The 21588-nt window shown below is 49.4% G+C and overlaps 7 protein-coding genes across 7 annotated transcripts; 5 read left to right on the top strand and 2 right to left on the bottom strand.

Annotated features, from left to right (window-relative positions):
- Positions 1–7: 7 nt before the first annotated feature.
- Positions 8–4134, top strand: EDB82DRAFT_507973 (uncharacterized protein). The gene is made up of 4 exons (XM_025728164.2): positions 8–377; positions 430–3684; positions 3745–3845; positions 3908–4134. The coding sequence occupies exons 1-4, from the start codon at positions 282–284 to the stop codon at positions 3948–3950; spliced, it is 3495 nt and encodes a 1164-aa protein (XP_025582559.1). The 5' UTR covers positions 8–281; the 3' UTR covers positions 3951–4134.
- On the bottom strand, positions 4135–5396 carry EDB82DRAFT_507970 (COQ9-domain-containing protein). Its single transcript, XM_025728163.2, has 2 exons — positions 4625–5396; positions 4135–4567 (listed from the first exon to the last, which is right to left on the bottom strand). The coding sequence occupies exons 1-2, from the start codon at positions 5048–5050 to the stop codon at positions 4235–4237; spliced, it is 759 nt and encodes a 252-aa protein (XP_025582558.1). The 5' UTR covers positions 5051–5396; the 3' UTR covers positions 4135–4234.
- A 4360-nt stretch (positions 5397–9756) lies between these two features.
- On the top strand, positions 9757–11806 carry EDB82DRAFT_559121 (uncharacterized protein; the record flags this gene model as incomplete). The annotated part of the gene is made up of 8 exons (XM_065609715.1): positions 9757–10132; positions 10193–10245; positions 10378–10385; positions 10437–10530; positions 10586–10753; positions 10809–10860; positions 10932–11368; positions 11424–11806. 8 exons carry the CDS (start codon positions 9757–9759, stop codon positions 11706–11708), a joined length of 1473 nt encoding a protein of 490 aa, XP_065464103.1. The 3' UTR covers positions 11709–11806.
- A 1606-nt stretch (positions 11807–13412) lies between these two features.
- EDB82DRAFT_255115 (uncharacterized protein) lies at positions 13413–14645 on the top strand. Its single transcript, XM_025728159.2, has 2 exons — positions 13413–14136; positions 14196–14645. The coding sequence occupies exons 1-2, from the start codon at positions 13778–13780 to the stop codon at positions 14419–14421; spliced, it is 585 nt and encodes a 194-aa protein (XP_025582554.1). The 5' UTR covers positions 13413–13777; the 3' UTR covers positions 14422–14645.
- A 137-nt stretch (positions 14646–14782) lies between these two features.
- On the bottom strand, positions 14783–15294 carry EDB82DRAFT_478148 (signal recognition particle, SRP9/SRP14 subunit; the record flags this gene model as incomplete). Its single annotated transcript, XM_025728158.1, has 3 exons — positions 14783–15060; positions 15110–15188; positions 15265–15294. The coding sequence occupies 3 exons, from the start codon at positions 15292–15294 to the stop codon at positions 14783–14785; spliced, it is 387 nt and encodes a 128-aa protein (XP_025582553.1).
- A 653-nt stretch (positions 15295–15947) lies between these two features.
- Positions 15948–18818, top strand: EDB82DRAFT_507947 (uncharacterized protein). The gene has a single exon (XM_025728157.2). The coding sequence runs from the start codon at positions 16024–16026 to the stop codon at positions 18610–18612; it is 2589 nt and encodes an 862-aa protein (XP_025582552.1). The 5' UTR covers positions 15948–16023; the 3' UTR covers positions 18613–18818.
- Positions 18819–19596: 778 nt separating this feature from the next.
- EDB82DRAFT_547124 (uncharacterized protein) lies at positions 19597–21466 on the top strand (the record flags this gene model as incomplete). Its single annotated transcript, XM_025728156.1, has 5 exons — positions 19597–19655; positions 19799–19863; positions 19931–20010; positions 20094–20798; positions 20849–21466. The coding sequence occupies 5 exons, from the start codon at positions 19597–19599 to the stop codon at positions 21464–21466; spliced, it is 1527 nt and encodes a 508-aa protein (XP_025582551.1).
- Between the last annotated feature and the right edge of the window lie 122 nt (positions 21467–21588).

Here is a 21588-nt window from a genome sequence, read left to right as displayed (position 1 = left end):
GCGACACGCTCGTCACGTCCCCCACGCGTAGAGTGAAAGAAGGACCCCAAGATTCAACTGCCATTTATCAATCTAACCCAATCTACCTCCTTTGTATGGACGGACAATGAAGTAGTATTCACTGCTGACCTGCCTTGAAATTCTATACCCAAATGCAAACTAAACTGTCTCGTCATTCGATATTCGTTTGATTGAATGCTTCCCGTCTATGGTCGACATTCGTGTAAAGGTTTCCCACCTCACATCATTTGAGACGTCGCAAGGCCGTGCGCATCGCAGCCATGGCTCCCACCAAAAGATCGAGGCACGATGCTGAACAAGACGAAGAAACTACAGATGTGCAGAGAGCGCGATCAAATTATAGGGACGGAGATTCTGTAGGAGCTACAGACATGACAAATCATCTACACAATCTAACATCTTCTACAGAGAAAACGCGCCAAGGTCACTCTTGATGACGAAGGAACAATAGAACGAACCCCTCAACGCGAGGAGACATCAAGCGACGACAGCAAGGATGACGACGACGACCGCCGACAACGCAACCTACCCCCTCAAACCCAGTACGAACTGATGCGAGATGACGGCTTCAAGCATCTTGAGCACGCCGACTGGGATGACCAACAAGCGACTCAGAAGTTGGCCCAGCGGGGTAACACTCTTGGAAACAACATGGTATCTGAAAGCGGTATCATTGAAAGCATCACATGCTTCAACTTCATGTGCCACGAGCGACTGCACGTCGATCTTGGTCCGCTCATCAACTTTATTGTAGGGGAGAATGGAAGCGGGAAGAGTGCTGTCCTTACCGCCCTGACGCTCTGCCTGGGTGGTAAAGCTAGTGATACCAATCGAGGAGGAAGCCTCAAGTCCTTTGTGAAGGAGGGCACTGAACAAGGAAGCCTGGTCGTAAAGATCAAGAACGCTGGTTCAGATGCCTATCAGCCGGATATTTACGGTGAAACTATAATTGTCGAACGGCATTTCTCTAAATCCGGTAGTAGTGGATTCAAGATCAAGAGCACCAATGGTCGAATCATATCGACAAAGAAGCAGGAGGTTGATGAGATTTCGGAATGGTATGCACTGCAGATTGGCAACCCTTTGACTGTTCTGTCGCAGGACAACGCGCGTCAGTTTCTCAACGCCGCAACGCCTGCCCAAAAGTACAAATATTTTGTATCTGGTGTGCAACTGGAGCAACTAGACAACGATTACAAGATGTCACAGGACACACTTGACAAGACGCTCATGCTCAGAGATGACCTGACGTCAAAGATTGAACAAGTTAGAAAAGAAATGGAAGAAGCCAAACGTCTATCCGAGACAGCACAAAAGAACAAGACAATGCGCGAGAAAGCACGGCACTACAGAAATCAACTGGTCTGGTTCCAGGTCGTGGAGCAGGAGCAGTCACTCGCCGAATATGAGAAGGACCTCGTGAGACGGGCCCAAACAATCATCGACAAGGAGCAGTATTGCGAAACTACGACAGAAGAGCTCAGGGTGATTGAAGAGAAGCTCGAACAACGCCGTCAAGCGAAGGAACAACTAGAACAATACCGGGAGTCCTATGAAGAAAACATTGCTAAAGCGACGGAAGCACATCGGGAAGCAGCAAAGGATGAGTCTGAGTTACTCATGGAGGAACGAGACGCCCATCAGCGTCTCAAAACAATTAAAGATGACATCAAGGCCTGCAAATCCAAGATTCAAGAGGAGGAACGCCGATTGAGTCAGTCGACTGGAAACGCTAGAGCCGAAAAGGACAATGAGCTCGAACAGGCCCGGGATAAGGAATTTTTGTTGAGGCAACAAATGGAAGAGATACACAATAACCTTCCTGACTTCCAAGCTCGGCTCAGCGAAGCTGAACAGGACTCAAAGAAGCTTTCGCACAGCAAAGACATCAAGCGTAAAGACATCGTTTCTGTCGAGCAACAAGTCAGAGAACTCAAAGCAACAACAGGAGGTCGGTATGATGGCTACGACAAAGAGATTCGTGATGTGGTTAACGCAATCGAAAATGAGCGAGGGTGGGAACAGAAACCCGTCGGGCCTATTGGAGCACACATTCGATTATCAAAGCCCGAGTGGTCAGGCATTCTGGAGCGTACTCTTGGCGAAGGACTTAATGCATTTGTTGTCAGGAGTAAATCGGACCAAACAAGACTATCCAATTTGATGCGTCGATTCCGCCTCAAGAAACAACCACCAATTTACATTGCCTATGGCGGCAAAATCGACACAAGCAGCCAGGAGCCGGATCCAGCCTTCGATACCATTCTTAGAGTTCTTCAATTTGATGATGATATTGTCAGATCCCAGCTCATTATTGGCAATCAGATCGAGAAGATTATTCTTATTCGTGATCGAGAAGAGGCTCAGAAAGTTATGGTTGAAGGTGTTCCTCCGCGCAATGTAGGGGCTTGTCTCTGTTTCCATGACGGACAGGGTAAGCGAGGATGGGGTCTCAGGCTCACGAATCGTAACGGCTCAATGGCAACAAGTCCTGTCCAGCCATATACTATGCGGCCCCGAATGCAAACAGATGTCGGCCAACAGGTTCGGATTCAAGAAGACAATCTCAAACATCTCGGTCAGGAGATGGCCGAGGTCAGCCGAAGGGAGCGTCAGGCACAGCAGGCAGTTCAACGATGCAGGGCGGAGCTTGACAATCAACGCAAAGATCACAGGAAGCTCGAAGGTGACCTTCGCCGAACACAAGCCGATATCGAGCGTATCCAAATGGAGTTGGATGCGTTCGAAGGGGTCGATGGTAGACTTAATATTCTTCGAACAGAGCTGGAGTCAAGGCGGTCCGATGAGGAATCCCTTGGAAATCAGTATGGCGAAATGGCACTATCGAAACGAGACCTGAAAGCCAAAACTGAGAAGGCTCGCCTGAAGCTTGAAGAAGCCAAGAATGATCAAGAGGAATTCGAGGGCAAGGTTCAAAAGGCATCCCAAAAGATTGCTGCTGCTGAGAACATGAGGCGAGTTTCTGTAGCCAAGAAGAACGACGCTTTCGAACAGGCCGATATTGAGAGGAACGAAAGGCGTCGCGTTGAGGAAAAGAGAGAACACAAGGCAACAGAGGTGGCGCAGTTCATCGAGCAAGCGACAGAGGCAGTACCAGAGCGCGTGCACATTCCGGACGACGAGACATACGACAGCATTGAACAAAAGTACACCAAGCTTAGAGAACAACTCAAACAACGGGAAGCGCGTATTGGAGCTACGGACGACCAAATATTTGACCGTTCTAACGAAGCTGAAGAGCGATACAGCAGCGTTCAGAGGCAAACCAAGGACTTGGACGACACTATTGCTTCCCTGAAGCGTGCCATCCATAGCCGCCTGGAAATGTGGCGCCAGTTCCAGCGACAGATCAGCGCACGCATTCGTATCCAGTTTAACTATCTTCTCAGCGAGCGAGGTTTTCGAGGTAAAATTGACCTGGACCATAGAAATCGCAAGGTCCACGTCCAAATTGAACCTGATGAGACGCGCAAGAGCTCATCGGGAAGAAACACAAAGACTCTTTCCGGCGGAGAAAAATCATTCTCGTCCATTTGCATGCTGCTGTCAGTTTGGGAGGCAATTGGTTCTCCAATTCGATGTCTCGACGAATTTGACGTGTTCATGGACAACGTCAATCGTGCTATTAGCACAAACATGCTGGTGAGAGTAAACCATCAATTCAATGTATTATTACACAATCTAACATGATGATTCAAATAGGTGGACGTTGCTCGTCGATCGGTTTCGCGTCAATACATTCTGATTACCCCTAATGCAATTGAAGGTCGGGCGAGGTTGGACAAGGACGTCAAGATTATTCGGTAAGGTACCCCTTTGATTTTTGCAGTGGCTACTCATCATTTGCTAACAATATCTAACCCAGACTTACGGATCCTCGACAACGAACACTTGATGAGTTCCGCTAGATATTGTACTCGATATGTTTCTGAAGTTAGGCGCTCAACGGATTATTGGCAGGACACTCAGAGGGTTGGAAGATAAACTGGTTAAGTCCTTGTGGAGTTTATCGCGTGTGATACCAGAGAACTTGTGAAATCGTTCTGTACAGGAATGAACAGCGTAGATATGACATTACAACTTGCGCCGACTAAGGCTTTTTTCTATATTCATGGTTGATGGTATACATGGCTTTTACAATATTTTACAAATGGTTCATTCTCCACCATTCTTTGATGGAACGTAAGCTCTTTCAGACCCTTACGCCCTTGCTCCTTAGTATATTGACACCAGCGCTGAGTGTATACCCGGCCCATTGACCAAACGATCCAACCATGCCACCGACTGACTTGACTTCGCCAAGTCTTCTCTGAAGGAATTGTCTTGTCTCAACAAAATCAGGGGATCGATCATTTGTCATGAATAGCTCGCTTGTACTGTAGATCATAGATAGAGTGGCACGCTTGGTATACCATGAGGGATCGACGGCCTTGTCGCCAGCAAGGAACCAAATTTCGTCTGAGAGTTTGGCAAGCTCTTTTAGGGACTCGGGAACGTAGCTGGGTTGTGCCATAACGGCCAATGCCTACAAAACAAGAACGTAAGTATCTAGGGTATCCCATGAGTTCGGCATCTGCCCTACCTCTTGCCAACGGCCCAGAATCTCCTTGTTGCCCATAAGCCGCTCCCATGTCAGAGCCTCTACTCTTGCCGCAACACTTGGATGATCTGTATCAGGAAAGATTTCCCTGCTGCGAGCTGCCAAAGCTTCTCGCTGGATAGTTAGATGGTATCGGATCAGGCCAAAGGCGCCATCGGGGATAACGCTTGCACTGATGTCGAGATAACCGGCATCTCTTGCTCCACGACCGAGGGCTTTCTGAGAGAATCCGAGTTCGGGTACGTGCTTGTAGGCGGCGGCAAGGATGGAATTTTCTGCATCGCCAAATGGTCCTGGTGGTGGTGGATGATCGTATGAGTGGAAGGGTCGGCGAGAGGTCAGACCCTGTGTCAACCTTGAGGCGCGTAGGACTGATGCTCTGGGGAGGCTTCGAGTGGAAGCTGCCATATTGAAGATCGGTTTATTTTTAGGTATTGTATTGTATTAAATATGGCGATGTCGCGATTTGGGCTTCACATGGATCGGCCGTTTTTTCTGGAGTTGACGGTTGCGAATCCATCCCCCAATCACAACAATTTAATGGTGGGGTGGGGGACTATGACAAAGAGCTCGGGCCACTCCCGACTGTCTTTACGTTGTATGGAATCAGCGGGCAGTCAAAAAGTTCGCTTTGGAGTAAGAGATATGTTAATAGGTATTTAGTCTGTGTTATAATGCCGCTATAAAATAAAGAGTTCTTGGCACAGTTCCTTAGGTGAAATAGAGTAGCTACACCAAAATACCTGAGCAATACTTGCTCCAGATTATGGCATGTGATCGTTATGAAATGAATGATTACTCTACGCATTTACGACTCCTCCAGTGCTGTACATCAGCATAGTGGGGCTTCGGTACATACTACAAAATGTCGTACACTACTAAGTTGATATGTACTTCTCAGCAAGCGATTGCGTCTGATCTGATATCCTTGTAAACGAGATGTTTTTCATGCTACTGTGTCCTAGCTCAAGCCGTGTCTTACTAGCATGGATCAGTTGTTCACAATCAACCGAAAAGTCCTCGACTTCCAACCCAAGTTCATCTCGCATTGCGAAATCAAAAAGCCCCAACCCCAAGGACTACTATATATATATATATATACTGTAGGTGGTAACAGTAAAGCTTTAGAGCGAGGGAAAAAGTCGGTATTAGACTTTAGAAATCGTGTAAAACTATCAAGTAGGTGGTAATAGTAGTAATCGTATCATCCTGCCGTATGCAACCATCATGCAGATGCATGCCTGAAGTCGGATATTTCCAGGTCTTCTACCAAGGTACGGAGCGAGCTATGAGGCAGCAGACAGCCTGGAGTGGAAGTGCGTACTTGGTACCCTGTAGTTACTCCACATTGGATGCTAACGGCCTGAGCGTAACCAGACACATCGTCAGGGATCCGCCAACAACCTTGATGATCAGATTCGGACCTGGCATGAGCCTGCTTACGGGTATCAGGTCGCCCGTGATGTTGGTACTGACTGCATGGCATCAGAGCATCGTGATATCCACGTTTAGGGAGGGACATCTGGGCCTTTCCACCACGTGTTCTTCGGCTTGTTCAGTGATGGCCAAATTACCCGAACGCTTATTACTAACACCATGTCAGGAGGAAAGGCCGCTCTTCTTACCTGCTTATTATTAAGCCTGCCTGAGAGTGTGATGAGACAAGCAACAAGGCAGCTAGCAACCCTGATCCTCAATGCGCTGAAGAGGGGTTGACAGCGGTAAATAGCAACTTATTGGTTGGCTTTCCTTGCGACTTGCAGCGATAGCTGTTGTGTAACAATCAATCTCTCTGTGCGCAGTTAGCGGATCGAGATATCACACAAACCAATTACGGCTCTCGTTGCATACATTCAGCTGCACTTGCGATGCTTGACTAACTAGACACAGTTTCAAAATCGTTTCGGTAGACTGTTCATCGGATAGCAGGGTTCATCCATTCTTGTGCGGGTTCTGGTATTGGTGGCACTGCAGAAAAGTACGTGTAGAGTGAAGTGAGTTTGTGTCGGCATCTATCTAATGGACTTCGCTTCCGTAGATTTGTTGAGGTCGGTCGACGGCAGCGGCGGGTATATCTCGTTGGAAAACTCATTGGTTTCAGCCCTACGAAAGAAATTGGCAAGTCCCTTTCATTCTTGCGCAACAGACACCGTATGGTGCGAGTGCGGAAGGACTGATGGATCTAACTAAGCTGCAGATCTGGAGACTAAGAATGAGCATGAAATCAACAGTTACCCAACACGGCATGACATACCCATGAGCTGTTGTTATAAATTTGCCTCTCCTTGTTCCTGGTGTTTTACTAGTACTTTGGTCCAATAATCGCTCAAGGAGAGACACTTTAGGCTGGATTGTGAAACTATTACTAGGTAGGTACTAGGCAAGCATCGCATAAACAAATTCAGCTACCAAAACTGGACCATGGCTACATGCGTAGACAAGAATTTGACGAGTGCTTGGATATCCTGTGGTAGTGCAGAACACTATGTTACTTTAACCCTGGAAGAGTGTAGGCCACCAGTGCAAGACAACAGTTCCAGCACCTTGCAGAACTGGACCTCTGGTCCTGTCAAAACCCGTTGATGATAGCTGATGAAGCGGCGTCCCGCGAGAGCTGAGGAGTCTCGATTCTCAATGCTGATTGATATATATGATTTCGAACTAGTACTATGATATAATTTCGAGTTGGGATGAAAACTGAGACTTTCACTTTCGGCAATATGGAAACGAGCAAAATAATCAGCGTTGCTTGAAGTCAAACTGTACATACATATTGAAGTTCTGACACAGACTAACAAGATAATTATCAGTAAGCCCGCGTAGAGAGACAGACATGCCCCAGTTAGAGTCCCGAAACGTGTGTGCTGCAAGTCAATAATATTGCCACAGTAGTCCTGACTTTGACATTGTGTTCTGTACTGTATACAGTAGACTGGTAACGTAACTTTCATGGTACCTCGTGTTATCATGCTCATGTCCAGTAAGCTTTAGAGTGGATCCCATCACGTCCCTGTCCTGCCTGTGTCCCTGGTCTTACCCTGGTCCCGTGTCCTCATTCGTCGCCTGGTCCGTCCTCATTTCTTGCCCGACGCGTTCTTTTCTTTTTACGACACAAGAGGAGTGAGTGAGAAGAACCTTGACAGTCAGCACTAAAGAGCCACAGACTTCCTCAACCATCGTCCTCCCATCGCTGTCGTCTTTTCAAACCCCCTTGAAAGCGCCAGAAGCCGACACTCGGCGAAAGAAAAAAAGTCGACCAACCTGACCAACCAATTCCCCGACGCTGGTATCTGGTACTGTACCACCACGCCGCACGCCGAGACCCTTTTCAGCCCAGCCCAGTCAAGCCAAGCCTACATATCCAGTCCGCGCGAGTGAACTGTGATTCATTTGTGGCCTGCATAGTCCTTCCTGGGTGCTTGCTTGCAATTTTTATGCGATAACCGCAACTGGTTGACCGTCCGTGGATCCTGTTCGTGGCTTGTCTTGTTTAGGCCTTACTGTCCAGGCACTTTTATTAGCCTACAGTAACGACACCTTGACTGCCTACGCACTCGTCACCCCCATAGTAACCTATCTTCGGCTCATCGATCGCTTGGTTTCCTAATATTCCACTACGAAACGTGGACACCTACGGCCCGTCTCCGCTCCCCTCCGCGACCTACCCTTCCTAGAAACTGGTCGCGCCAGTTTGTCTGCTGCCCGAACTCGCACCCGTCACTCGTCGCTCACAATACCTACCAACCTACCTTATTACGCGACAAGGACACCCACCCCAACCAAAAGGGACATTTCTTTCTGTACATCCAGACAAAAAGACAGACAAAACGTATTGCACACGCGATTGAACAACAATCACACAATGGGTATGTTGATGGTATCTTTCGCTTGGTTCCTCTGTTCCTAGTTTCTTCCCGTGGGCCGCAGCAGTTGTTGCTCGTTAGGTATACTGTGATGGCTGGCCATACACTCACTCACGCGTCTGCGAGGCAACATGCCGGTCTTTTGTCGTTTTGATCTTGCGTGCCCATTGTCGTCCTCGAAGGCTCCTCGAGGCTCGGCGACTACTGTAGTTGCCCGGCCCTAGCACATCCATCTTCTCCCGGGTCATACTGAGCCCAATTCAAGCCATGATCTGAGTCTTTTGGCTCCCAAAGCCCGAACACAACAGATCCTGAGCTTGCCTGTTGCTGCTGTGTCTTGCATTGTTGTTGTATCTGCGCATGCGATCCCACTCCTTGGAGTGTCTTCATCAATCAATGTGATACCACTTCTTGCTTGATGCAGTCTCGGGCATCCCCCATTCCACTCCAACAAAGCCCTTCCAGTCGTCTCTTCCTCGCATCGTCCTTCCCCATCCATTCACTGCATTGCATTATCGAGCCCCCTTACCTGCATCTCCCGCCAAGGTCCACCCGGCTCTGCTACCACCCCTCCACTAAAGAGGTTGACCTCTCTGCCTGCCTCAACCGACCTACCATTACTCCCTGTTACTTCAAACACTCTTCCTCTCCCTCACCTTTTTCCATTATTGCGCATCTTTCGCAGAGGTTCTATTCTTTCTTAACTTGTCCGATTCTGACGCTCACCTTTCTATAGCTGATTCCGGTGATACTTATCGACCCGTAAGTAAATTGATTCATTCATGGCTTTCCCCAACTTCACCATTCAACCGCACCTGCCTGTTGATGTTGTCGCCTCTCTTCTGCGCAAATGCTCTACCGCCATGCCGAGCTTGTGCGCCCCCCCGCGTCAGATCGGCTTACGGCCTTTGCTCCTCCCCACTTTCTTACGAACCCTGAGCGCAACTTGAATATCTGGAAGGAGCTCTCGACAGCTCCATTGACCCGAGATCGGCTGTCGCGGCGCATCTTGGTTGTTGCTTCCTGTTTTGCTATGTGCCCACAGACAGCTGCCGAGTAAAGCCACTGCTTAGCACTGCTCGTTTTTTGACAAACGGGCAATGCGTTGACAGTGACAGCAACAACGGCGGGCAGTGAATCAATTCCATTTGCGCTCGCAACCTTGCTTTACCCGAAACATATCAGTTCACAATACCCCTCATTCTGCACACCATTGGCGTTCACTTTACTTTGCGAAATCAAGCTTCTGACATGGCTTCCTCACTTGTGCTTCCCCCAGCTAACAGTCTCCAGCGTGAGAGGTCACGATCTCCCCGCAGACGCTCAAGAAGCCCCGAAAGGTCACACCGACGCCGCTCCTATTCCCCCCGCAGCCGATCAGGAAGCCGGGACGACTATCGAAGAAACCGTGATCGTTCGCCCATGACTAGCACAGGCGCACCAGGTGGAGGACCAAGTGCTGGATACGGTGGACAGGCCCCTCACCGATCTTACGAAGAACGAGCCGTTGCTCGAGAACAAATGATGAACAACATTCGCGAATCGTCCCAACAGGACCGCCGAGTCTACGTCGGTAACCTCTCGTACGATGTCAAGTGGCACCATCTCAAGGACTTCATGAGACAGGGTGAGGCTTTCAACGCCGCGGAACGCAGGTGGAATACATGGGACTGACGAAATGGTATAGCTGGAGAGGTGCTCTTTGCCGACGTGCTCTTGCTTCCCAACGGAATGTCGAAGGTGGGCTTCATCGCATGATTTTTTTTTTCTTTCCTTTTCCCTTGGCAGGCTTTCCTTTGTGGTTCTTCATTCCCTCTAGCACTTATGGATGGTTGGGTTGACGGGTGGGACGTTGTCCTGGGTTAATTGTAGGGATGCGGGTAAGTCGATTCCGATCCCAAGCTCTTGGAGCCCAACTGACAACTCTATAGAATTGTGGAATATGCGACACGGGAGCAAGCCCAAGCGGCTGTTGCCCAACTGAGCAACCAGAATCTCATGGGTCGTCTAGTCTACGTGCGTGAGGTAAGTAACAACATCCGTAAGTCATGCTGAGGCACCACACTGACAGAAACACAAGGACCGTGAGGCTGAGCCTCGGTTTATTGGAGCCACGGGTGGAAATCGTGGCGGCTTCGGCGGCGGCGGCGGCGGCGGTATGCCCGGTCATTTCAACCCTGCATATGGCGGTGGTGCTCCTGGCGGTGGTGCTCCTGGTGGCGGCGGCCGCCAGATCTATGTGGCCAACGTTTGTTCAACCCCGGTTTGTGTGAATACGATGGACAAGAGTTGACGTGCAGTAGCTTCCCTTCAACGTAGGCTGGCAGGATCTCAAAGACTTGTTCCGTCAAGCTGGTACGTATTGTTTTTTTCTTCTTCTTTCGGAACCCAGGACCCGGTGGGACTGGAATCTAACTATCACATAGCTCGAAACGGTGCAGTAATTCGAGCCGACGTCCATATTGGACCCGATGGTCGTCCCAAGGGATCTGGCATCGTTGTCTTCGAGAGCCCCGACGATGCCCGCAACGCTATTGCTCAATTCAATGGCTACGATTGGCAAGGCCGTGTTATCGAGGTTCGTGAAGATCGCTACGCCGGTAGTGGACCCGGCATGGGCTTCGGTGGCCGAGGTGGCTTTGGTGGTGGCATGCGCGGAGGATTCGGTGGAGGATTCGGCGGTCGCGGCGGCTTTGGCGGCGGACGTGGTGGTTTTGGAGGCGGCTTCGGTCGTGGAGGATTCGGCGGAGGTGCCCCTGGTGGACCTGGCTTCGAGCCCCCTGCCAGCTCTGTCCCTCCCAATCCTTTCACTGATTACGCCACAGCCGGCGGTGACAGAGGAGAGATTATCTATGTTCGCAACGTAAGGCTATTCCCCGCATTATGTCAACACGAGTCAACACTAACCTAATGTACAGCTGCCCTGGTCGACGAGCAACGACGACTTGGTCGAGCTATTCACCACAATCGGAAAGGTCGAACAAGCCGAGATCCAGTATGAGCCCAGCGGCCGCTCCCGTGGCACCGGCGTCGTTCGCTTCGACTCAGCTGAGACCGCTGAGACTGCCATCTCCAAGTTCCAGGGTTATCAATACGGCGGTCGTCCCCTCAACTTGAGCTTCGTGAAGTACCTTAACCAAGGCGGAAACGACGTCATGGACACAGATCCTCACGTCGGCTTGACTCAGGATCAGATTATGTAGGGGAGGTGTGATCATGCATACTGAACTTGGGATTCATACAGCAATGTTCTGTTGATCATGGTCAATCTTCCCCATAGGGGGATTACTTGCCCCCTTTCCTCATCTTTTCCTTTTATATTGGCTTGTTTCTTTTCTGATACTTTTTGTTTTTTCACATCAGCAGTAAAAGCTGGAGGATATCGGCGGTGGAATCTTGATGCACGGATACGCGGTCAAAATCATCATTGGTGATAGGCCGACGCTTTATCCTCTAATGGGCCGAGGAACTCGGGGCGACAAGGATGTCATTACGGGCTTACCAAACAGCACCGACTTGTCTCATTCCCACGTCTCAACCAAGGCGAGCGGTTATAAACAAGGTTGCGATTGTGTCAAAGGGTGAAGGGATAACTGCTCGGGCTGGCAGCCTCATAGGAGACTGCACGGCGCTACTTAGAATGTATCTCGAGTAATCATCCGAAGGTTTTTAAGATGAACGATGGCAGGTGGTCGTGGTGAAGGGGAAGACGTAGGATTCGTATGAACATGCGTGCGTAGCATCTTGGGGCAATACCGTCAGTTCGCTGTCAGAACGACGATATAACAGAAGGTAAAGGCCCCTTATGATTGGAAGATGAATACCGGCGCTTGGGAGTAACCTGACCTGATTTTGTCGCATGTTTCGAGAGAATATAGTTGCGACCTCAGGATCAGGAATCATAACGAGCTGTCTGAGAACAGAGCAACTAAAGCTCCGCTATTGTGTGTCTTGGAGCTAGCCATGGCTGATGGATGAGGCCCACCTCAGTTGCCTTTGTTGTTGACACATTGACCCCATAGATATCGGCTATAGCATGGAAAGTGAAGCTCTTGATCATAGGCCTTTTCGTGGACCTGGAAATAATGCGATGTCTCAGCTAGTGGTCATCAGCCTCCATTGTGATGAGCATTGCCAAGATAAACATACGCAAAAGTAAAGGTCCGATAGTCTTCGGCGCGCGACGACTATAACAGGAACGCTTTGTAAGCTCTGATAATTGTGCTGGTTTATCTCATACGAGAACAAAAAAAAGAGCCAGTGGTATCTTGTTTCTGGTGGATACCGCGAGTACCAAGCCGGATGTTCGAATTGCCGTACTCCAAGGACCTTTTTGATCGACATCTGCCAAGCTTATAGTCATTCCTCTGTCAGGACTGAGCTCCCTTGCCTAATGCCGTACAAGGATAGCTGTTTGGCAAGTGCCTTCTTGTGCTGCGCAATTACCTTTTGACTTAGGTAAACCAATAGAAAGCGGTTCTGTTTAAGCTTCGAAATAAGCTTGTCTTGTTGATCCCTCCGTGCCGGGAATTGGCGCATCTGTAGATCCCCTCCTTCACGACGCCAAGTAACCTTGGCAAGTTTGCTTTTTTCCAATAGTAGTATCTAACGTACAAGGACCAGTGTTAGCATCTCGGGAGATGCGATATCCCACGATGCCGAGTGCTAGGCTGACGATTGACGTTATCACCAATATTAGTACAGTTATATCCACACGAGCATACGTAAGAAGGCTATACCCAGAGCTAACAAGCATTTACGATTTTTGTTTGGCGTTTTGTTGACTAAAGAGCCTTGGCATCGTCTGTAGGGTGGCTGTGGTGGTGCTAGCCTATGCTTGGAGTTCTTGGTAAGTCAAGTTGCGAGCGTCACTTGGACACTCCGGTAAGGGATAATCTAGTTTATACTCTATCTTCAAGCAAACGAATACTTGACTGAGGGCTCCCTACATGTTTTGATTGCCTTGACGCACCCTGCACACTAGACTATTCAGGCTTGGCGGCCTGTTAGCTGGAATCCTTGGGGGAAGTTGCTGGGTAAAGAATTCCCGACAAAGGCTTCACGATGCTTTGGGAAAGTGATATGATGACGTTGTGATGAAATCTTTGGCTAGTCGTCAAGATATCTTGACTATTCAGAATTCTATAAAGGAGCACCGGTTGCCTCAGTTTCATTACTATCATCACTCTCATCACTTCTCCCACACAACTACTGTACACTCCATTCACTTCCTTCTCATCACTGATACTCGTTTCTCTACTCCAAAACAAACATGAAGTTCTCTCTCTTCGCCGTTGCCATCGGTACTCTTGCTGCCGCCTCTCCCACACCTGACATGGAGCACGAGAAGCGTGTCCTTGGCCTTCTCAAGCCCAAGAGTAGCAACGTCCCCTTCACCTTCACTTCTACCTGGGAGGTTGTTGCCACCCCTGACCAGGTCGTGAATGCTGACAATGAGTTCACTGGTGGCCTCAAGGGAAGCAAGGGCCTCTTTAAGTTCGGCATCAACTCCCACGAGGATATTATCTGCTACAACATCACTCTCTATGGGTTCCGTGGAGACTACCAATCTCCCGCCAACACGGCCACTCACATCCACGAGGCTCCCAAGGGCAAGTCCGGACCTCCTCGGTAAGTCTATACATGGTAATTGGAACATTCGATGGCACGTGGGCTAACTCTTAATTCAGAATCGCTTTTCCTAACCCCGTTGGCGACGAAAAGAGCCGCAACGCTGTCGGCTGCCTCCAGGGCCCCTTCCGCACTGGTGTCATAGTGGAAGGACAGGACAGTGGCGTTGGCTTCACCGTCGCCGAGATCGAGAAGAACCCCGAGAAGTTCTTCGCCGACTCCCACTCCAGCCTTGCTGTCCCTGGCGCTTTTCGAGGACAGCTCAACACTGGCCGAGTCTGCTAGAAGCTTGGGCCCCTCCTCTTCGCACTTCATACATCCGCGATACGCACATGTCTTCTTAGACGGTGTCCGCTTCACCCTGCGTGCCATTTCTTTCGGTATCGATTGTTAGTAGTCGTTGGTTTGATGGTTTAATAGGGAATTGTGCAGGCCTCAGAATACCAGAAAACTTGGCCGAGGCAGGAGAGATGAGATTCGTAGGTCGGTTTATGCTGTATGGACAATACTCTTAGGTTATTTATTTTTTCATGCTTCCTAAGGCTTAGGGGTCAACTGTTCTTGTACCCGTTAGGTAGGATAATAATTCATTAATTGATCACATAACCTCGATCTCTTCATCCTAGCCCTAAACTTTGAAGTCAAATCATGCTGCAGCCTTCTTCTTCTTGGCCTTCGCCTTCTTCTTGCTCCTGTCTCTTGGCTTCAGGGCTGTCATGCCTGCCTTGCAGACATCAGCGTACCGCACGTAAAATGCCTCCAAATCCTCGGGGTTTACAACTGTAGACAGTTTGACCTTTTTGGAACGATCTCTCTTACCCTTGCCGTTTGTTGCCTTGATGATGAGGGGTAGCGGTTTGCCAGGATTGATGTCTGGTGATGGTTCTTCTTCTGAGGGCTTGGGAATATCTTGACCGTAGGTGACTGGAACGTATTTAGCAGGGATTTTCAGTACACAGGAACCTCCACGTACGTCGCTTTTGGCTCAGGTAGATGGAGCCATGGTCGCTACCCTTGCGATGATTGAAGAGGTCACCCAGCTTGGCGAAGAACTGTCATGATGTCAGGAACGTATTCTTCAAAAAGCCTACCACGGGTTTCACAGATACAAGTGAAGGAATTGCATACCTCATCATGGCTCATATGTGAGTCGGCCATGTTGATTCCAAGATGTGAGCTGCAGCCAATGAGTGAATGTTGGTTAAGAGATGAATGTTAGGTGGGAACCTGATATTGAGGTCGAGCCCCGCCAACATTGGGATTTCAATGTGGCGTTAGAAATTGTGGTAGCCCGCAATTGTGGCTGTTGCACCATGGCACTAATCTTGATTTGACAGGCGGTCAGGGGTTTTCATATCAGTCAGGGAATCTACCCTCAAGGTATCAGAAAAATTGACCGCTGGAAGCATAAGAGACAAAAATAGTAAGACACTTTATAGCTTTTAAGGTATAGTTCTTAAACTACTTATTTATATACTCTAAGACTTAGGAGGCCTTTTTTTTTTTTTTTTTTTTTGCTATCCAGTAGTCTACCTACTAAGGTTTAATTGAGCCTACCAATTATGGTTTCTGCCGGCCAAATTTCTGTGCCTTGAACGGCTTTTTCCTCACCTGCTTTTCACAAGTTTTAATAGCAACAGAAGACGAACTTGCAAAATCCAAACTTAAGAGCTCTTTAAAGACTTCATCACATTACTTGAGAGCTTGTTCTACAGTTTGCGACACATGATCGCAAAGAGATCATTGGAAGCGCAAAATCTTTCTGTTGACCGCCTGCCAAAATAGGGTTAAACGTTGTCAAATATTTATTAAAATTCTAGTTCGACCTACATATTTTACTCCGGGCGCAACAAGAGCGCTTTTTCTGTCACATTCCCCCTCAGCAAAATGACATCCGCTCCAGAGCTTCAGCAGAAGCTTTTCAAGCGTATGGGCTTGGATGTTCCAGAATACAAACCTTCAAGAAACGGACGACCCAAGGCTAGTCAACAGCTTACCCGAAAAGAGCAACGAAAGGCACAGCGAGTGCAGAAGAAGTCTCATACGTACGCAAGGTCAACCCAGGAGCGACCACAACCAACAAACCATGCCCAAAAGAAATTGAGTGGCCCGCAAAGAAAGCCACCAGTTAACAAGCCTCAGCCAAGGCCTTCCAAGCAAATCAGCGAGGATGAAGATGACGATGACGATGATGTTGGAGATATGTCTTTAGACGAGGATGACGACGACGACGACGACGACGATCCAGATAACCTCATGGACGAGGATGACGACGACGACGATATAGAAATCACATCATTACCTGAAAGCGCCAACAAGGGCGTTTCAAAAGCTGTGCAGGAAAGACTTGCTCAAGATGATGCTGAGATCGAGGCTTTTGAGCGAAAATTAGGGATTAAGAAGGGGCGAAAATCACTGCCCCAATCTTTCAAGGAGGACGGTTTAGGCGATCTTATGGGCAACCTTAGCGGTGAAGAAGAGTTAAGCGACAACGACAACGAGAACAACAAGAGAAAGAGCGAATATGATGACTGGCTGGCGTCAAAGCGAAGGAAAACAACTGAAACTCAAAGCCAGTCCAAGAACCGCAAGGAGGATGGCTCAGACCTGGGTGAGGGGTCCGCAGAGGAAGATGACGATCTGGAGTCGATGGACGAGAATGAGGATGATGTTGGCAACTTTGATGACGGATCATTCGATGGTTTTGACGACGACGACGACGGCGCTTCTGCAAGTAGCAAGCCCGCAGAACCACGGCAAAGAGAGAATCCTTATGTGGCGCCCACTGCTGGAGTTGCGGTTGCGAAATATGTCCCCCCCTCTTTACGAAAAGCTGCAGGATCAGAAGCGGAACGTATAAGTCGACTACGAAAACAAGTGCAGGGTTTAATCAATCGTCTCACAGATGCAAATATCCTGTCTATCGTCAAGTCTATCGAAGAACTCTATCAGAACAACGCTCGCGGTGATGTGTCAGACGTCATTGCCGACGCGATCATGGCTCAGATTTGCAAGCCGGAAACTTTGCCCGATCAATTCTTTGTACTTACCGGTGGTTTTGCAGCTGCTACATATCGACTAGTTGGATCGAGTTTTGGTTCGATCCTAATTCGCCGCATCGTGGAAAACTTTGGAAGTCATTACGAGCAAGCCAGCAAGGAACTCAATGCCGAGTCAGCCATCCAAAAGGAAGCGTCGAACATCCTGACACTGCTCACGCAGCTTTACGTGTTTGAAGTTGTCACCTGCAAAATTATATTCGACTACATGGAGAGGCTTCTCAGCGACCTCATCGAGATTAACGTAGAACTTCTCCTGCGCATTTGCCGTATGGCTGGTCGAATACTGAAACAAGATGACGAGCGAACACTAAAGCACGTTTCGGGCGTACTTAACCAATCCGTTTCAAAAGCGGGGTTCAATAACGTCTCTGCTCGCACGAAATTCATGGTCGAGACGATTACGGATCTTACAAAGGGCAAGCGCAAGGCTCGGGGTCTGGACTTTACAGTCGTCTCAGAGCATGTGCAGCGTATGAAGAAGCGACTTGTTGAACTCAAGTCTCAAGCGCGCCGACTCAATGGCCTCTCCCCTTTGGCCGTGGGCTTGATAGATATTGAGGAGGCTGACACGCGGGGGCAGTGGTGGTTACCAAGTGCCAGCGTGCCAAACACCTTGATGGACAAGAGTAAGAGAGGACGTACATCCGATACCGAGATGAGCGACCACGAAGACATGGATATCGTGTTACCCGATTACCCTAAAAAGGCACGAGCCCAAGGTCTGAACGGAACAGCACAGATTGCCATCTTCACAGCTCTGATGACCGCATCAAATTTCGAACACGCCTACAGGCAATTCGTTAACCTGAAACTCAAGAAGGACGATCAGCTGGCTCTTGCCGCTGTGTTAGTTCAATGTGTAGGCAGCGAGATGCAGTACAATCCCTACTATGCTCTTGTGGGAGGAAAGGCATGCCTGCTCAACAGCAGAATTAGATTCGCCATTCAGGATCGACTGTGGAAGATTTTTAGGAGTCTTGGAGAATCTATGTTCGGAGAAGCCCCTGAAGAAGATGAGACGGCCGACGCTGAACGTATGAAAGATGAGAGGCGGATCACCAACGTGGCCAAATTCTACGCAGCCCTTGTTGCAGATGGCACATTAACCATCGCCATCCTCAAACCCTTGGAATTACCCGAGGCAAACCACTGGGCGTCAACGTTTGTGCAATTATTCATCATTGCTCTTCTGAAGGAATGCCGTACTAAGAGTAAAAGTTCCGAGGAGAACATTAAACTGGAGAAGATCTTTGGTGCAGCACGAGAGTTGCCGGGCTTAGCTGCTGGAGTCCATTGGATGCTGCGCAAGAAGATCCGGAAGACGAAGTTGATCAATGCTAAAGAGTTAAAGAAGCTGGAGGGCGTTTGCGAGAAGGCACAGATTATTGTACGGCCTGCAGCAATAGAGATCTAGGACAGGAATTTAAAACAGTTCCCGGAGAAGAATGCCTGGTGAATAGACTAATGGTCATAGAAATACCCGGGCCTCGGGGTATTAGAAAATTGGCTGCTGGAAGCATACGAGACGAAATTAGTAGGTCAGCTTATGCTCCTTAGACCAAAGTTTTAGACTATTTATTTTTATACCCTCAGACTTAGGAGGCCAACTTGTCTGCTAACCCATTAGCTGGGGGTAATAATGCTATCAAGTCTTTCGAATAGCCTCTGCCCCAACCCATGACGACTATGCTTTGTATTGTGAATCATTTCGGCGAGTCGGTGATTTGCTCCGGGTCAAGTCTTATCTTTCGTGACGTCGGCATCTCAAAGGCAATTGACGTCCGGAACGGGTAGGAACGGGACACGCCGGGATCTCGGAGGTCTATTTAGAAGACGGACGGTGCGATGTTGGGGGCGATTTGTACTCTTAGGGGAGTATTTCACAGTTGGTTGAGACGATGTGCCCGAATTGCCAGGCATGAACTAGCATGAACCGTGGTTCTAGAAGTTGGCAAGGACGTGTACTATTTGTGATCCGGAGATATATTTCCAGAAGGGATGCCCAGTAAAACACCTACCAGGCAACGCTGCAGGTGAAGGCCACCCAGGACGCTACGCGTGTGGCTCCCTCACCGAGAAGAAAGCCAATCGTGTCAAGGTATCGGGCGACCCTCAGGGAAAAAATTACCTGATAAACCCGGGTTATAGTGTTGTATGGGGCAGGCGGGCGAGTCTTTGCCGAGAGGCCCTGTCCGATGCTTCTGTTGATGTGCTGTAGACGATAATTGCCCTGTGCTCTAGGTTATTTTAGTCTTGAGACGGGCGAGCTTTGTTGCGGTAACGTACCGCCTCAACCTCAACCTCACCCTTGCCTCTCGTTGACTTTTTCTACCTCGTCCTCCCCTTCCACTCTCCACAATCTGTGTGTCCCCAATTGCACTTCCACACAACCCCCATCATGCTTTCCAGTCGCTTAATATCACGAGCTATTGCTCGCCCTGCCTTCCAGAGATCTACGTAAGTTTATTGCAATGCGCTTTGCGACAGTCGATCTGGAGAACTGCTTTACATTCAGCCCGATTCTGTTGGATCCAGCCAGTCCGTTATCAACGAAAAAAAAAATGGCTCGTTAACTGACACTCCGTTTTCTTGTTTCCTAGGCTTCCCAGCGTCGTCGCTTCCCCTTCGCTGTCGCGATGGAGCCGCGGATATGCCTCTGCAGCTGGTATGTTACCTCCGAGCTCGTCGGAGCACAACCCCGTACAATCCGCTGACTCAAATTTGATATATAGAGGAGAAGGATCTCGTTGTTATCGGTGGCGGCGTTGCTGGCTATGTTGCCGCTATCAAGGCTGGACAAGAGGGCATGAAGGTTTGTTTCACTACCCCCAAATCTGTAATTCAGGAATAGGCTTCATGTGCGGTTTTGGCTGACAAGATCTTTCACGAATACAGGTTACCTGCATTGAAAAGCGTGGCTCCCTCGGCGGTACCTGCTTGAACGTCGGTTGCATTCCTTCAAAGTCTCTTCTCAACAACTCGCATCTCTACCACCAGATTCTCCACGACACCAAGCACCGCGGTATCGAGGTTGGTGACGTTAAACTTAACTTGGCCAACTTCATGAAGGCCAAGGAGACTTCTGTCTCTGGTCTTACCAAGGGTATCGAATACCTCTTCAAGAAGAATGGAGTTGAGTACATCAAGGGTGCTGGTTCTTTTGTCAACGAACACGAGGTCAAGGTTGACCTCAACGAGGGCGGTGAAACCAGTGTTCGTGGTAAGAACATTCTGATTGCTACTGGATCTGAGGCCACACCTTTCCCTGGTCTTGAGATCGACGAGAAGCGCGTTATTACCAGCACTGGTGCTATTGCCCTCGAGGAGGTCCCCGAGACCATGACCGTCATTGGTGGTGGTATTATCGGTCTCGAGATGGCTTCCGTTTGGTCGCGACTCGGATCCAAGGTCACTATTGTTGAGTTCCTCGGCCAAATTGGTGGCCCCGGTATGGACTCTGAGATCGCCAAGAACACTCAGAAGATACTCAAGAAGCAGGGTCTCGAGTTCAAGCTCAACACCAAGGTCGTTGGCGGTGACAAGTCCGGTGACAAGGTCAAGCTCGAGATTGACTCCGCCAAGGGTGGCAAGGCCGAGTCTGTATGTGTATGATTCTCTGACCTTTGCAACTGGCACTAACAAATTTACAGATCGAGTCTGACGTTGTCCTCGTTGCCATTGGCCGACGACCCTACACCGCTGGCCTCGGCCTCGAGAATATTGGCCTCGAGGCTGACGACCGTGGCCGTGTCGTGATCGACTCCGAGTACCGAACCAAGATCCCCCACATCCGATGTGTTGGCGACTGCACATTTGGTCCTATGCTTGCCCACAAGGCTGAGGAGGAGGCCGTTGCTGTCGTTGAGTACATCAAGAAGGGATACGGCCACGTCAACTATGGCGCCATTCCTTCAGTCATGTACACCCACCCTGAGGTTGCCTGGGTTGGTCAGAGCGAGCAGGACCTCAAGAACCAGAACATCCCTTACCGAGTCGGAAGCTTCCCTTTCGCCGCCAACTCCCGAGCTAAGACTAACCTTGACACTGAGGGCATGGTTAAGATGCTTGCTGATCCCGAGACGGACCGTATTCTCGGAGTCCACATCATCGGCCCTAACGCTGGTGAAATGATTGCTGAGGGTACTCTGGCCCTTGAATACGGTGCTTCTAGCGAGGACATTGCCCGAACTTGCCACGCCCACCCCACACTCGCTGAGGCTTTCAAGGAGGCTGCCATGGCCACTCACGCCAAGGCCATCCACTACTAAGCAATGCTTGAGCAGTCGAGATCAGTTAGATAGGTCGCTGCGCGCTAACCGCTTCATATGTGTCGGTTCGGCAGCAACAGGTCTCGTCTGTGCTTCTTGCGGCGAGGAACAGACACTCCTTA

Source organism: Fusarium venenatum, assembly GCF_020744135.1.
Source record: "Fusarium venenatum strain MPI-CAGE-CH-0201 chromosome Unknown EDB82scaffold_3, whole genome shotgun sequence".
In the NCBI taxonomy this organism is placed as follows: Eukaryota; Fungi; Ascomycota; class Sordariomycetes; order Hypocreales; family Nectriaceae; genus Fusarium; species Fusarium venenatum.
Note: the sequence above shows the minus strand (reverse complement) of the source record. Positions and strands in the feature narration are given on the sequence as shown.

Coding starts and splice junctions, on each gene's coding strand:
- EDB82DRAFT_507973 (XM_025728164.2), top strand. CDS start 282: ATGGCTCCCACCAAAAGATCGAGGCACGATGCTGAACAAGACGAAGAA. Junction 378..429: donor ATTATAGGGACGGAGATTCT/GTAGGAGCTACA, acceptor CATCTTCTACAG/AGAAAACGCGCCAAGGTCAC. Junction 3,846..3,907: donor AAGGACGTCAAGATTATTCG/GTAAGGTACCCC, acceptor TATCTAACCCAG/ACTTACGGATCCTCGACAAC.
- EDB82DRAFT_507970 (XM_025728163.2), bottom strand. CDS start 5,050: ATGGCAGCTTCCACTCGAAGCCTCCCCAGAGCATCAGTCCTACGCGCC. Junction 4,568..4,624: donor TTCTGGGCCGTTGGCAAGAG/GTAGGGCAGATG, acceptor CTTGTTTTGTAG/GCATTGGCCGTTATGGCACA.
- EDB82DRAFT_255115 (XM_025728159.2), top strand. CDS start 13,778: ATGAAGTTCTCTCTCTTCGCCGTTGCCATCGGTACTCTTGCTGCCGCC. Junction 14,137..14,195: donor GGCAAGTCCGGACCTCCTCG/GTAAGTCTATAC, acceptor CTCTTAATTCAG/AATCGCTTTTCCTAACCCCG.
- EDB82DRAFT_507947 (XM_025728157.2), top strand. CDS start 16,024: ATGACATCCGCTCCAGAGCTTCAGCAGAAGCTTTTCAAGCGTATGGGC.